The 16,142-nt window shown below is 39.9% G+C and overlaps 1 protein-coding gene across 7 annotated transcripts in view; it reads right to left on the reverse strand.

Moving 5' to 3' along the window:
• The window catches only part of iqsec1a (IQ motif and Sec7 domain ArfGEF 1a), a 128,555-nt gene that overhangs the window by 7,303 nt on the left and 105,110 nt on the right, over nucleotides 1-16,142 (reverse strand). For 6 of the 7 annotated variants that reach the window (XM_008414093.2, XM_008414095.2, XM_008414096.2 and 3 more), the window contains 11 exons: nucleotides 11,221-11,500; nucleotides 9,116-10,392; nucleotides 8,346-8,507; nucleotides 7,060-7,182; nucleotides 6,574-6,740; nucleotides 5,135-5,274; nucleotides 3,155-3,184; nucleotides 2,882-3,007; nucleotides 2,690-2,789; nucleotides 2,418-2,579; nucleotides 1,966-2,142 (listed from right to left, as the gene is read on the reverse strand). In XM_008414093.2, coding sequence (XP_008412315.1) covers nucleotides 1,966-2,142; nucleotides 2,418-2,579; nucleotides 2,690-2,789; nucleotides 2,882-3,007; nucleotides 3,155-3,184; nucleotides 5,135-5,274; nucleotides 6,574-6,740; nucleotides 7,060-7,182; nucleotides 8,346-8,507; nucleotides 9,116-10,392; nucleotides 11,221-11,500 — 2,744 coding nt within the window. Of the gene's footprint in view, nucleotides 1-1,965; nucleotides 2,143-2,417; nucleotides 2,580-2,689; nucleotides 2,790-2,881; nucleotides 3,008-3,154; nucleotides 3,185-5,134; nucleotides 5,275-6,573; nucleotides 6,741-7,059; nucleotides 7,183-8,345; nucleotides 8,508-9,115; nucleotides 10,393-11,220; nucleotides 11,501-11,871; nucleotides 12,009-16,142 lie in introns of all 7 variants that reach the window. The other variant, XM_008414094.2, reaches the window with a different exon arrangement.

The following is a 16,142-nucleotide window of genomic DNA, read 5'->3' on the forward strand; positions in this document are numbered from 1 at the left end:
AATGGAGTATGAAAAAATAAAATAAAACAAACAAAAATGACCCCACTAACATGCCACATCCTGCACAGAAAACAAAACAAAAAACAAAAAAAAAACACAGGAGACAGGAGGGCAAAAGGGACGACTATGAACTACCTGACCTGGAGTTTTACCCCCCTGAGGGTCGATCGATGCAACAAGAAACCTCATGCTCAGAACTGTGAGGCAGACCCCCCCCTAACTGGATTTCATCGTGTTATCAAGTTAATCACCTGATAACTTTCACATAGCTGTTATTTGTAATGAATGACATGTATTCCTGATTCTAAGGCACAGTTATACACACTGACGTACATGGATATGGGGTGATTCTCAATGCAAAGACTATCTTCATCTTGTTGCTATACAGATTGCGGTTTGCTTACAGGTGAAAGGAGACGGCATGGGATTTCTGAGTAAAACGTGTGTGTTAAAATCTTTAGATATAAAAAAAAAACAAAAAACAAAACAGGAATGTAAAAATGCTTGGGAACAAAAAAAATAAGCAATCATAAGAATGAGAAGATGTTTAGAAATAAATTTAATCAAATAAAAACGAGTGAGAACTGCCCAACAGTTTATTTATTGATCAGGAATAAATGTTCAAAAGCTGCTAAACCTTTTCTCAATCAAGTCACTCTTAAATACAGTGTGTTGAAAGAGCACCCTTTGACCTTTCTCACATTTTGTGAGGTTTCAACAACAAAACATCAATACATCAGTGTGTATTAGGATTTTATAGGACACACCAACACAAAGTAGTACATAATTATGAAGTTTAAGACAGTTATAACCTTTTTTTTTTTTACATTTGTATTCAGCCTGAGTGAGTAAATACTTTGCGATTACAGGTGCAGGTCATTTGGGGCGTGTCTATCAGTTTTACATGTCTAGAATGTGATATTTTTGTCCATTCTTCTTTGCACAACAGGCCAAACTCAGTGTGATTAGATGGGGAGCTTCAGTAAACACAGAGCTCCAGTTGGATTGAGATGTAAACCTCGACTTGTCCACATTAACGCATGAGTTTAATTTAGTCTCATCTGACCACTGCACCTTCTTTTCTTCCACATCCTAGCTGTGTTTCCTTCATGGATGATGGCAAACAGTTTCCTTGCAACCTACAGTTATCCCATTGACAGATTGCCCTGGGGGGTGACCTGTGAGTCTCTGCAGCTCCTCCAGAGTAACATGAGTCTTCCTTATTAATGTTGCTGCTTCACTAAAAGCTTAGATAAATGGCTCAGACTTTCAACTGAACAGGGCACCGCGTGATGTTTAAAATGTTGGGATCTTGTTTTACAACTTAGCCCAGCTTTAAATTTCTCCACAAACTTATCCCTGACCTGTCTGGTATGTTCGTTGGTCTTTATGATGCCGTTTGTTCTTTAATGAACATCTGAGACCTTCACAGAACAGCTGGATTTATGTGAGATTAAATTACACACAGCTGAACTCCATTTATTAATTAGGTGACATCTGAGGATTAGTGGTTTCACTGGATTTTATATAGGGGTTATTTGAGTAAAGGTTGCTTAACACAAATGCAGATTTTTTCTTTCTTTATTATTGAAAAACCATGCGAGATTTTTCTTCTGCTTCAACTATGCACAACTTTGTGTTTGTCTATCGGATAGAATTCAAATAAATAGTATTGTAACCTGACAAAATGGGTTAAAGTTCAAAGGAAATGAATACCTTTGCAAGACACTGTAAACCCCCGAAAAAGAGAAACCCAACTTCTAGATCAAACCATCCAATCCCGAGTGAGTTAATGAATTCGGAACGAGGAGGACCTTAAAAATCAATGTATGGTGCAGTGACAACATTTTGCTATTTTTATCCCCTTAAACTTCTCGGCAGAGAGGAGAATAAGAAAAGCAAACTGCTTTTTCTTTCAGTGTGAAAGCCAGCTGGCAGAACGCAAGCTCCGTGTTTTCGCTCTACCTGCTTCGGAGAGGTCCCGCAGGGAGCTGCTGAGGGCGCTCCTCTTCAGACCCTCGCCCATGGCGTAGCTGTCGTCCAGACTGGCGCGGTTCATGCCCCCGTTGCCGGCTTCCTTCTTCAGGCCGGAACTTTGAGACATGCTGGGCCTCACCACCCCCTTCTGCTTCTCCAGCTCGGCTGTGGAAACGAACCGTGGAGACACCGGGGTTTAGTGACAAGGACTCAACTGACATAAAGACATTTCAACATCCTGCTCTTTATTTTAGCACCACCTCTACATGTCCAGAATAGTCTGAGCCGTGCTGTGACCTCTTGTAATCTACTTCCTTATAAACTGAAGCAGCTGAATAATGAGGACCATGCCCTGTTTCTGTTTAACTTGGCCAGAAAGAGAGAGAAAGAGAGAAAGAGAGGGGGGATGGGAGGGACAAAAAAAAAAAAAGTCAGCTCACACTCTATTCTGTATTTCTCCATTTCCTGGACCTCTGCAATTGACTCTCTCAGGTCGTCTGTGAACTTCTTTCGGTCCTGGGGGTTGGGCGCGTTAAAGTTGATGAGAACTTTGATGTCTGCACCTGGTATTGCTGATGTAAGTCTGATTCCATTTGGGTAATCTGGAAAACGAGGGAGCAATTTACAACCGGTCAGTTCGAGTCTGGAAGGTTTGACTAGAATGCCGGCTTTATCAACCTCTGGGATGCAAACTGTCATATGAAACACTCACACTGGTTTTCAAACAGCATCACTTGCATCCCATACAGAGAGAAGGACTGACGGAAGCTGTATGTAACCGAATTCTTCTTCTTCTGGAAAATCTTTGTTACCTGAAATCAAAAAAGGAGATTGCTTTTATGGGCCTGAGGCAGGAGACGGAGAAGGAGCAAAGAGGGAGGTGGAAAGAGCAGACGGCTTTTACCACGAGGAGGTCATTGAACAGGAAGATCTCCCGCTGATGCAGGCCCAGCTTCTGAGGCTTGTTGGGGTCTGGCACTTCAAACAGGCGGCAGTAACACACCAAACGTCGATGGGGCAGCGACAGCACCTATGAGGCAAAAAAAAAAAGTCCCCACAAACGCTTTAGAGGTTATTATGGCCTCAGTCTACAGACTAATAGGGAACAGAAGTGTGTTGCAGGTACAGCAACTAGGATGAGTCACAAATCATTTAATGAGATTAATAGGTTACTTACACATCCCAGTCCATGGTGGAGTGAACCAATCTGTAGACAAAGGACAGAACATTTTATATGTTTTACTTTTCAGTTAATGGTGAAATAAAATCTTTCCTAATTAAGTCAATGCCCATTATAAATAACTCTTGAAAATCGTGCATCCAATAAAACTAGGGGTGAACCGATAAATATGCCGACTGATAACCTAACCCTGTATTCCTTAATTTTGGGAGATCAGCTCCTACATGAGAAAAAAAAAGATCTTATTTACCAATCTTATCCATCTCTGTGCAGGTCTAAAAATCCTCCACTGTCCCATTTTGCTACATGACTGACAGACCCACCAACCAGGTCATGTCTGCACATGAGCAGTTAACATTGACTTTGTCCAATATTTAGCAACTTTTCAGATGAAGAAAATTGGTATCAGGTTTGTTAAAGATCGGTGATCTTTCCAAAGATCACCGATCTAAATAACCAATTTCTGAGAGTCAGTAATTTCTGACGCGATTATTATGAAGATAAATAACTAGCTAGGTTTCCAAGATTATTACTCAAATTTGCAAATTTTAACAATATATTTGCAACATTTTCTTTGAATTTGAATGACACAAATAAATCTATAACACTATAATAAATGATACAACCATTTAGTTATTATTATGATCCATAGAGTCAGTAGAACATGTAACAAGAATGAAAAAAGGCACTCTTTTCTCTCAGGGGTCACATTTTAACAGATTGCATGATTTCTAGGAGTGCAGAAGTAAGATTAGTCTCCTCTAAGCAATGTGGTGGACGAACCTTGTCATGAGTGGCATTTACATCATTGTAGCTGACAAAACTGCACAAATGCAGCTTTTAATTTACTCGATTTACAATTTTGTCAGCAAACCTTCAACAATTAAACACATTTTTATTGAAGTGAGGAACAAAAACCAAGAAGTGCTTCTAAACTTATTTGATTTTTAGTAACAATTTCAGATTACTTTGCTTTCTGACAGGTGAAATGGGAAAACATGAAGGAGGACAGTTGTTTGGGAGGAATTTGGCCATAATGAAATGCAGTTTTGCAAAGAAAGCAAATAGAAAAACAAAGAATTAAACAGATTATAAAATCAAGGTAGAGTGGTAAAAGATACAAAATAAAACATGTTAAAAATATCTGATATTCTATTTTGTTTTTCAAAGACTTTATGTCATAAAAAGATTGCGGAATGAACAGAATCCGGTTTATTGTGGGAGCGTGACTCTAGATCTGAATATTTTGGTGGTGAACTATGGTCATGGATAAATGCAGCTTTGACCAGACTGATCCGAAAATAGAACTAGTTCTTGCTCAGGCTGAACTTGTAAAACACTGCTGCTGTGCAAACCAAACCTCACTAGCAAGGCCTCACAGGTCAGTCACAGTTTTACCCTTTACACATGACAGACAGAGACAGCGCTGCATGCTGAGCATGCAGCATGCTCAGCTGCTACATTGGTCTGCAGTGCAGACCAATGCAGAATAATGGAGGTGTGTTCACTGCTGGATGGAGAAAAGGCTCAATCACATCCAAATCTGGAAACGGTTTCAATTAAATATAGAAATAACACTGGCCTCAGTGTTTCAACATTGCAGGTAAGTTTCTCTGAAATCTCATAGTTTCTACAGTGCGTCAAGGTGGAGTCATGTAACCATTTGTTTTAATCAGCGCTGCTGCACTGGGCAGCACATCTCAAGGGCTTTGGGTGTGTTAAAATCACCAGCATGAAGGTCTATACTCAGATATGTCAGTGATTTCACAAGTGTAGCCAAAGGCATACGCACCATTTCTGAGCTTAAATTCCTCACATTTTCCAAACTTTATCATTTCTGATTCGACTTGTAAAAGATCACTTTAGACTGTGAGAGTAATTAGGCAAGAGATCAATCTCTTCAATTTCACCCAAAAAGACACATGATGATGTCAACATCTCTGTGACTGTAATAGTAAAACAAGTATCATTACTCACTGGTTTCTTTCCCACTATGAGTTTCTCCACCTTCTGCACCTGTGACACGTGGTCTTCATTAGTCTTAAGCTCTCGCTTGCGAATCCTCTCATAGATGCCGACCAAAGTCTCTCTGGGGATGTCCTCCCCATCATCCACACCTGGAGAAGACAAAAGAACTGATTCACTGCACCAAGCACATTAAAAAGGATTTATACTATGCATTTGTTAATCAATATTTTGGATGACAGTTTGGGAAACTGTCTTAGCGTTCTTCCAGAAATAAAGTGTCCAAAAAAAAAACACCCCTCCATATCTATTGGCCTTTTGTGGCAAATTATGCAGAACGATTTAAACTAAATTTATTTAAAATAGACTTAAATATTGAAAATGAATCCAGCCTTTATTTCTGATTTCATGTATTAAGTCTGGGGAAAATCTTACTTTGAGCGATAATCATTATTGGTGCCACCTCAGCAAAGAAAGTAGTTTTTAATTTACACCCAACACTTGAGAGTTCATCTCAGATTTTGGGACTTCTTATTAGTAATAGATGACTTTGCGTTTTCCTGGGGTACAAATGTGCAGTGACAGCAATTTATTTAGGTCACTGACTGCTAGACTGGGTGAGGGCATTTATTTACTGTGTCACTGTGAAAAGTCAAAATAATAAGAAGGAAGATAACAAAAATTGGCACATGGTAATGATCTACACCAAACAGTAAGATCTTAGGATCATCAAGCGTCCAGTCTAATGTAAACCAGTTGCTGTGTAGCTAAAACTGGTAAAACCCCTTGTTTCCTACAGTTATAAACACAAAAATGTACTATAAGATTTTAACTGGAATGAAAGCTTATAAAAGGCCTGTTGCATATTTTACCAGGCGTGCCAAGAAACGAAGACAGCCCAGAACCTATAAGTGTAATTTAACAGGCCAGTTATAACGGCCATTTCCTAAAACCTGAGGAAGCCATGCTAAAGACGAGAATCGCAATGCAGCAGTAAGAACCACATGTACCAGCACACACATATACGTTTAATGTTTGACTTTCTCTTAACTCTGACCCTTTTCAGTATTTTCGTCAGACATATATTGCAAGAGCTGCAGTTATTGCTGCAGGTCAGCAATGACTCAAGCGTTGCACCAGCAGATGCATATCTACATCTGTAGAGCAACCTGGTGGAGCAATCCTCTTTCTGAACTCATCTACAATTGGCTAATGTCTGCATTCAATGAGGGGAGGGGCAACCGGACCTTAGCTTCCCGGAATGCTTTTTAAAAGCACAATATGATTTTTTTTTTTTTTTATCCAGATGACTTGCTGTGTCAGAGTATTTTAAGTTTAATTTAAGAACAGGACAGGAAAACCAAACCTTGTACCGTAATTACATGGAACACAGGTCAAAAACTATTTTAATTTTTTTTTATACATCAATAAACTTTTTTTTACTTTGCTACCTCTTAAATTCTTGATGAAGTCTTCCAGTTTCATTTTCCTCTCTGGCTTGACGTTTGGGCTGTACATGTCAGTGTTGAGAAGAATGATAGCGAAGGCCAGGATGAAGATGGTGTCGGGGTTCCTAAACTGTCGCACCACCGTGGGGTTACAGATGCAGTACCGCTGGCTGAACATGCGAAAACACATCAGTTTACAACAAAGAACACATACAGTTCAGATCCCTTTCATTGTGAGGAAATACTTTCAATGCTGTTCAAGGAAAGCAGAAGTAATGATGAAAAAGGTCCTCTTTGTCTACAAAACAACTATACAAACAATAGAAGAGTAACTGTAAAAATTGAAATATTTTTCTTAGATGTTAACATAAAAATGACTGTTTTTACTCTCTTTTATTGGTGTCCAGAGTTTGAGACCGTTTTTATTGTGAGATTTACTGACGATTTGTTTTATGTTTTCACGAGTGAAGTTGTCGCTCGTAGTCTGACCTGAACGCTTCAATGAGCCGCTCCACCTTCTGAGCTTCCCCTTGGACACGGATGTGGTTTTGAAACTTCCTAAGGGCCTCATCCAGCTCCATGCTCTGGAAGTCCATTTCATCTACCACACAGCTGGTACACGAGGAGAGAAGATGGAGTTCCAGAAGTAAAGTTAACAAACACAGAATGTGACTGTTTTCACAAAATAGATTTTTAACTGAATATGAGAGTATTTAATCAAATTTACACACTAAATATTGCACTTAACAGTCATAAAACCTACAAATTCTTAACTGTAATAGTAATAATTAAAGCTACAATGGGTCTTTATTTTAAAACACTGACACACAAAGACCCTTTTCAGACAGAACCCTACAGTCACATGGCTGTAAACAAAGTGGAGTTTTGCTACAGAGTTTATTTACAGTGAGTAGGATGATCTGGAGAGTCCTGCAGGAACACTCATTAAAAAGAGTGTTATTTTTTTATATATGAAGCACTTGTCCAAGGAATAGGTTACAATTAGACTCATATATTTAAAGAAAGGACCAACATAAAGCAGATCCCTCTTCACCAAAGTTTGTGCTTTAGCCATGTCAGGCAGATTTAGCAGGAAGTTAACATCCAGACTAACAACAGCAGCTCCATTAATGTAGTGTAGCATAAAACTGAGATATACAACACAAATTTGCAATGTAGAGAAAAGGGAAACCTTCACAACCACTGCTTGGCTCTCAAATATAAAATTTCTAGTGACACCAGAGAGTTGGAGAAAAAAAAAAAAAGAACATGTCAGAGTCACATCTGGTCAAATCTGTAGTAGAAATTGCAAAGTCTGCCAGATGTTTTGTTAACTACAGTTTTTTGTTAATTACAGTTTCTCTCGCAATCAACCATTTGCCATAAAATGCTGGCAGACTGGGATTGCCACACAACGCTTTTAAATCTCTGGGTGCATTGCTGGTATGTTAGGTCTCCAAGATACTGCTTTCAGATAACACTTCTTCCTTCTCACTGAATAAATAGCACAGGGTAAATTTAACACCGTGACCCATGGCTACTTTTGGCTCCATTCTTGACATTCAGACATGAAAACGGATGCAAATATCACAAGCTGCAAACCTGAGAAGCAATTTGTTTTATTGTAAATAAATAAATGTTAACATTTTGGAAAGTTCACGTGTTAGCTTAAAGGAATGACCACTATTATAACATAGATATGAATAAAAGGTTCCTGTTATTTAAATTAGGGGGAGAATTGAATAAAAAGAGAAGAAGAAAAAAATCAGACTTACTCCAGGACATCTCTGTTGAACTGTTTTTGTCGATTGCCCAAAAATTCTCCAATCATCTGCCTGCTGAGCCCCTTCCTTTGAAGTAGGAAGTGGGCAACACCGACCGGGGTGTCAGGAATGAACCCCCGCTCGGTCAAGTACTGGATGCCCTTCTCGGGTTTCCTGAAATTTCAACATGCAGCATTATGTTAGAATTTTAATCACAATTTTAATACTTAATGCCAGAACTGGAGAGAATGATCTGTTACTGCTTGAGCTCTCTGAAAATTCATATTGAAGACATCTTCAGGCGAGCTAGTTGATCATTTTCATTCAAGCATTAGATCATTGAGATGGGCAAAATGATACATTTAATTTGAATTGCTCCTTGAGTCCTCATTATCATTTGGATAATGGGGAAACATTCACACGGTTTTAAAACTGAAAATAATCTGTTAGAAACCTCTAATCGGCAATATGTCTGTAATTTAATAGTCAGCTAGGTTTAGCTTCTAAAAACAAACTGTAACATTCATCTCACTCTGTGCAAAACAAAACTAAATAAATCTCTGTTACACAACAAACACAAAGCGACTATTTATTTATTTATTTATTTATTTTTCAAACTGCAGCTTTAAGACTGACTTTGAACTTGATATAGACACAACTGGATGCAATTCATAGAGCAAGAGAGGGCACAGCTTCTCCAATGGCTTTGCAATCACTTAGTCTATTTTCTTGGTACTAACAAAAAAAGTTAAGCAGCTGCTCCATCACAGCTGAGTACGTACTTGTTGAAAAGATTGAGGCCGATGCGGTAGTGTCTCTTGCGGATCACGTCATTGCTGAAGATTGGCGAGTCCCAGCTGTTTCGAGTCTCTTTGTGGTAGGTCTGCTTACTTAGCGTCTGCTCTCGGAGGCTGTCCCTCGACGAGGACTCGGAGCTGCAGTTTATGGTGTCGTTTGAGTTCGATGTGCTGTTGATGCTGTCGTTGTCCCCATCTGAGAAGTCTGATTCAGACTTGCTTTGCCGGTTTGCTGAGCCATTGATGGCCAGGTGGCTTTCTAGCTGCCGGTGGCGGTGGCGCAGAGGCGCGTCATCGTCGCGGGAGGGCGCTCGTGGCGGGGGTCCATGGGATATGTGTTTGGGGCTTGCCTGGGAGGACGTCACGATGTGGCCGTGAGGTTCGTATACAGGCGGTCGTTTGACAGAGCCACGGTCAGAGCGATCACTGAGCTCAGCTGAACTGTCACTTGGAGGTTCTATGGTCAGAAGAGGGAGGTGGTCCACTCTAAGACGCTGTTCTTGGCACTCTAGAGAAGGAGTGCTGCGGCAGCTAGTGTCTGTGTCACGACCCTCATCTTTAGAGTCAATAGGCCAGTACTCCTGGGAGGAGTTTACTGACTGCAGCCGTAAGTCTGATTCTGTACTGGACGGCTGGTCCCCTGACCTCAGAGCAGCAGGATGGGACATGTCATCCTCATCGATGAACAAAGTAACGTCACTATACGATGCAACAGTTTCGTCTCGCATCCGTCCAGCTGGCCTGCGGTGGGACTTCATCTGATAGGGCACTTCTCCCTGCACTTTGGAGCAGCCCATAGCCTCAGGGTCAGGCCCCTCGTCCCCCTGAAGGCTACGACAGTTCAGCGCATCGTCTATGGACTCTGCCAGAGACTTAACCTGCCTGGAGAAGGCGTCCTCCAGCTCCGTGATGGCATCGGTCAGGTCAGCCTGCGGCGGAGGGTGTGACGTCATGTTTGCCTGCTGGTGGACTTCCACGTCCCCACGTTCAGACTGCACCATGGACAGCGGGGTGCCGTCCTCCGTCATGGACACCTGCCTCCCTTCAAAGTAAGAGCTGTGCACTTTCTCAGGGCCCTCAAACGAAAGCTGCATCCTCATGTTAGAAAGAACGATGCGCCTGGACATACGGTTCTCTGACATAGAGCTCCTGAGACGTTCAAAGTTCTTGTTCATCTGATACTGCCTGAAGGCTGTCTGAATGGTGCGAGCTGCATGCCGAGTTATGAACCTTCCACCATATTTACGCTCCAGCATTTCCACCTAGACAAAGGAAGGAGAAAATTAACTGTAAACCTGCACCACCACCAGAACACTATAGTAGTTGGGCACAAAAGTTTGAATTTATTGTGGCTTTCCTCTGATCAACATGTCTACTAATACATTCACCTCAGATGTTAATTATTAATATTAATTAGAATTAAATGCCCCACATAAAATTGGAAACCACACACATTTTGTAGCTATGACACAGCCTCTGACAGAGTTCTGTTTCGATATTTAACCACTGTTATCAGAACTGGTCATTTAAACTGGTTGGTTTTTCTGGAGGGGATCTGGTCTGGCTTTTAAGCTGTACATTTTCAGCGAGGTGGAAAGTAGTGCTTCGTAAAGCCAGAAGTTTTATTTTTCCATTCCATTTTGATGTTTCTTCCTTCTATGGGAACATTCACTTGAAAACAAATGACAACTATCCTAACACAAACTTTCACTCTGCCAGTGAACTGGAAACCGTATTTAGTAAATAAAGAGTGGGTGACAACCAAGAAATACACCTGTGCTCCAAAATGATCTCATGGTGAAGAGTTCACACACAAGTAGCTTGTAGTAGCTGACAAGCATGGTGGTGGCGCCATTTTGTTGATGAGCTAGCCTGGTACCAGATGTACTGGTGTAATTTAAATGGTGGATAGAATAGAGAAAAAGGAGACTCCGCCTCAGTACTAGAACATCCCCTGAACTCAAAACTCTTAACAAAACTGGTTTTCTGATCAATCTAAAAAAAAAAAATCAAGATTTTTTTTTTTTTTACAACTACAAAAAACTCAAACTTGGCAAGAAGAAACCAATCCAGATAACTTCTAGGTGTACCTGTTTATCCTGAAGGTCAGCAGAGAGCTCATAGCTCTCAGAGAGAGAACGAGACCGTTTGATGGCCTCCTCCTCGGCCTGCTTGCGGAGGATGGATTGCGAGTGTTGGAGTTTGGGCCGACGGGGCCTCTGCGGCCCGGGTTGGACCCCGTGGCTGTAAAGCGGGCCGTCGAATCGGTCGGGGCTGATGGCCGAGCCGTGAGTTACGGGACCCTGGCCATAGTTGGCTCTGCCGTCCAAGGAAGGACCGCTCTCACTGGGCCGTCCATCTCCTTCCACACTGAAATCAAAGCAAAGGGATAGAGAGCAATTTTAAAAGGAGTGACAGACATACTTTAAAGTTTGTGTCTGCATATATTGAGATTATATTTTGACATTAGAAAGCGGGTTGGCTCTAGGGATTTACAAGCTTTTTCAAATGAGGTACTGAAACCAGCAGATGAATTTTTATAAGCTAAACAAGAGAAAATGCTTGTTCTAACATCTTTTATCTGAAGTCAAATGAAATGAAGTACTTTCATCAAGTTCAAAGAGGTTAGAACACATTACTTACAATAACCTTTGAAATGTTTAAGTCAGAAAACACCAGTGCCACATAAACTGTCTCAGTCAGACATCTATTACTTTTCACAAACTCCTTTTGTTACTTACACACTCTTGTGCTCTGAAGCCCTACGAGGCGATGGCTTACTGCGAAAAGATCGTCTGTTTTCAAAAAAATGCCAACTCTTCCTCCATATCTTGTCCACCATTCTTTCAGTCAAGTTAAGTCCAGAGTACACAGGCTCCTCCAGGAAACCAAAGTTTATGCAAAGTTAAGGGCCAATCAGTGACCAGTGGGGAATTACATCATGTGTGCAGGCGTGACGACACACTGTTCCACTTCATGCTACAAAGTCCGGTTTAGAGCAGAAGCACAGAGCAAATACAGCTTTCAGTAAATCCTTAAGCGTGATGAGATGTCGCTGAATGAGTTGCCGATCTGCTCAATCAGTCACACCATGCCAACATTCCTTCTCTGCCACGGTATGGTGTGCCCACGGTTCACTCACAGGCAAATGTGTTTGAACTGTGACTTGACACACCCATACAGTGTACACAATCCACTTCCTTCATTAGAGGGGCCTGAAATCAACATTCAGCAGTGGCAGCAGCCTATCAAACAAGAGAAAGCTGCATTGAGTGAAAAAAGGGGAACTGAATGACTTTAGACTCCAGATGCATGCAGTTTTGCAGTTCAACTTATTACAGATTAATTGATTTGAAATGCATGCCAGTGAAATGACAACAACTAAAAGCACTATTGAATCTTTCTGAAATTTTTAAACAAAAATAAATCTGATTCAATGCACTTTGTAGCTGACCCAAGTTTTCCTTGCTTCTTTGTGGAAGTGTATTTCTAACACAAACAGCATGTGTTAAATTTTTCTCTGTAGTTATGCTGCTTCTACTGCCAAATTGAATAGCTTAGCTACATTTTTGGGAGAGTGTAGGACAGATTGATTAGTTTTAGAGATAAATGCAAATCATTTGGAGAATTTTTGTGATTTAAATGTGAAAGTTCAAGACAAGCCGACAGGAAAAGGTTCCTAAGTTACCAGCAAGTATCATGCTGCAAGTGTGCACATGGGATAGAATGAATTTTCCACTTTTACCTGTAAAAAAAACCTAAAACCTAGAGGAAAGTCATATTTTAATATTGTTTTGGTATTTATATCATTGTTTTTCCATCTGTCATAGACAGAAATTCTTGTTGACATTAAACTTTGAATTTTTGACCCACTGAATTTGAATGGGCATCTGATGTCATCATCACATTGGATTAACAGTCAGTGTCAACTCTGGGCATGTTTAAGTTTATAAGGGGAAATCACAAGATGAACAAAAGAACAATGTGGCTTTACTGCAAATGCAAGTAATCCAATACATTTATTTGATCATAAACCAAAGTTTATGATTGTCTGTTTGCAAAAAATAAAAAATAAAAAAAATAAGGCATTTATGTAATTTCTTTGCAAACATGTCCTTATTCACAATCCTGCAAATTGTAAACATGAACAATTCCTCCAAACAGCAAAGGCTCCGAGGAAAATAGAAATAAAAAAAATCCACTATTGTAATTTAGCTTTTTAATTCAGTCAAATCTACCAGGACTGCATACAATTTAATTTAATTTGGTTTGAATTTGACAAAAAATAATCAAGTTATTGGTCCAATACCAATATGTTAAAAAAATGACTAAGATCGGCCAATAACTGATGTTGATGCTGATATATATCGTGCATCCCTATATGAAATGAATTAGTTCGTCTTTTAAAGGCGTTGAAATGACGTGTTCGGAACTTGTGCTATGCAATTAACCAACTGACTGTTAACAGTTTCTTTTTAGGGATGCATGTAAACAATGTTTAATTGAGATTGAGAATACAGTAGCAGTAGCTTTTATACTGCCGCCGCAACACCAGAGCGACCACAAGTCACTGAAAATCCAACCTGGACAAATCTCTCCAGCCATCTGTCATGGAACTCCAAAGCTGCTATTCTGTGAGTTAAAAGTGACACCTTGCCATCTGCCGCAGAGCCAGAATACGGATGAGAGGTATCTCGGATTTTCTACAGCAGTCAGCAGAGGTTTAATTAGACATGTGGTTAAATGAAGGTTAGAAATGCTTTAATGCTTTTTTATTTTGCAAGCAACAATGACCATCAGTTGGTGGACAGTTTCCCTTTTAGATGCTCAGTATAAATTAGAAGTTGAGAACAGATTTCAAATAAATCTATGAGAACCAGAGATGGGGCTTTGGGACTCTTAGACTTAAGATTTTAGACTCAAGTCACACTTAAGTCACAAAATCAGACTTGTTGTTTAGGACACAAGTTTCATAAACAAGCTAATCTCATGTCATCATGGGTGAAAGTAAGAGTGAACGATTTGAGCAAATGATCGTTTTCCCCACTTAATTGCCATAGTGAATACTAATTGTCATGGTAATATTCTGAAAACAGATAAAGATGTTAAAATGTAAATTAGGCTCAAGGATGATAATTTGAATTTGTAAACTACAGCACTTCTTTTTTTAGGCATCCAAGACAGAAGCCATCTGACTGTGAAAATGAATTTCAGTAATTAGACACATTAAACTTACCTTGGACAAAAAATGACTTATGAACATCAATGATGAATTAAAATTCAATTTTCTTTTCTTTGTTTTTTTTTTTTACACCCCAGGTCATCACCCCAAACTTCAATTTACTTTATTACTATGTGTAAGATTATTCAGAAAATGCTAACAAGACTCTCTGCTAAACTAAGACAGGTAAACTGTACCTCTGCAAAATTATTAAACCTCATGCTTAGGCAGAATTTAAGTAAAATGACAAATTTTTGAGTTTAAGCCCTTAACTGTCACCCTCAAAACACTTACATCCAAGTCAATAGACCCATGAGGGCACTAGTGTCATCATGACAGTTAAGAGGTCAATCACTGACGCAAAACTTTAACTACTACAATGCTGGCTTTGCCTTTCCCCAATGAGACTCATGGGGCAGAACCTTTTTTCACTTAAGTGCCTTTCTTCTGCTTCTCATTTAACCATCCAAATATCCAGACCGGTATGGGATTGTGGGTATGTGGATCAGTAAGAAAGTATGAGTAAGTGCGGCTGCGCTTTTTGCTCTGAGGTCACCGAATACTTGACTGAGTGAGATCAGCTGCTCCTGATGGAGAAAACGGAGCGAGAAGGTGGAGAACAGAAAACAGAGGAGTTTATATTTTAAGCTGCAATGGACGTTGGAGAGAAAAAGGGAGAGGCTGAAAAAAAGCAGGGCATCTGTGAGAAGCAAACACTAAATGTTATGATTTATATTAACATGATGTCATATATACAAAGCACACTGAAATAATAATAAAAAAAAAAACGCTGTCAAGACATAAACGAGGAAGCAGTGATGTGATCTCCACATCACCTCCTGATCGTGACTGTATTGCCATTGAAATGTGATAGTAAAGTTGTCGAACAGCAACTGTCCCTCCTATAGGGTCTCCAACCAGCTGGAGCCCCTTTTGCTTATGATGTAGGGAAGCACAGCAACACGGCTGGCAGTGATTTTCAGATTAAACGATTTGGAGGAGTGGGATCGGGAGTCGAGGGGGGGGCGGTGAGGTGGGACTGGACAATAACCCTCTTCCCCTCTAAACATCCTGAGTGAGCAGACCTAGGCCCTTGCCCAGGCCTCAACCCATTTCATCAGTATGACCTGGGGGAAAACATTCCTACATCCCGGAAAAGACGAGTCACATCAACAGGAGTTCTGGGAAAAGAAGAAAGCTAATGAGGTGCAGGCAGAGTGAGCTACAGCTTGGAACTAATTTAGTCCCCAAACAAAGTCACAAAAACAGCTACAAACTGTGAGCTCTCGGAAACATTTAGGAAATGTCTGCACAACAGTAGCCCATACCTTTTCAAGCCTTCCTTTAATAAAAACACAGATGTAAATATGAGATCCTATTCCATTTTCCCCCCAAAGACAGAGATGTTAAATTATAAAATTGGGTGTTAAAGGTTTTTAATTTTAACCAAACAACTCAACATGGATGTTTTAGATATTATTTTTTTTTAATTTTTTTTTTTCCAGAAAATGGAGATTAAAGTGGCTCAGAGAAATGCAATGTATGCTCAGAGAAAATGTTGCAAAAAAGTGACTTTTTGTACCAAAGGCAAAAAGTCACTGAAAACACGAATGCAAATCATTCTACCAAGAAGCCGACTAAATAGTTAAATGACCAGCTAACTTGGCTTATTTTACTTATTTGCTTTTAAAACATACTGTTATTATTGAAACAACTTTCTTAATACATTCAAGTCTTAACAAAAAAGAGCTTTACAGAAGATATAAATGAAAAGCAATGGTCAGGAAAGTG

The sequence above is a fragment of the Poecilia reticulata genome, linkage group LG7 (genome assembly GCF_000633615.1).
Source record: "Poecilia reticulata strain Guanapo linkage group LG7, Guppy_female_1.0+MT, whole genome shotgun sequence".
Lineage (NCBI taxonomy): Eukaryota > Metazoa > Chordata > Actinopteri > Cyprinodontiformes > Poeciliidae > Poecilia > Poecilia reticulata.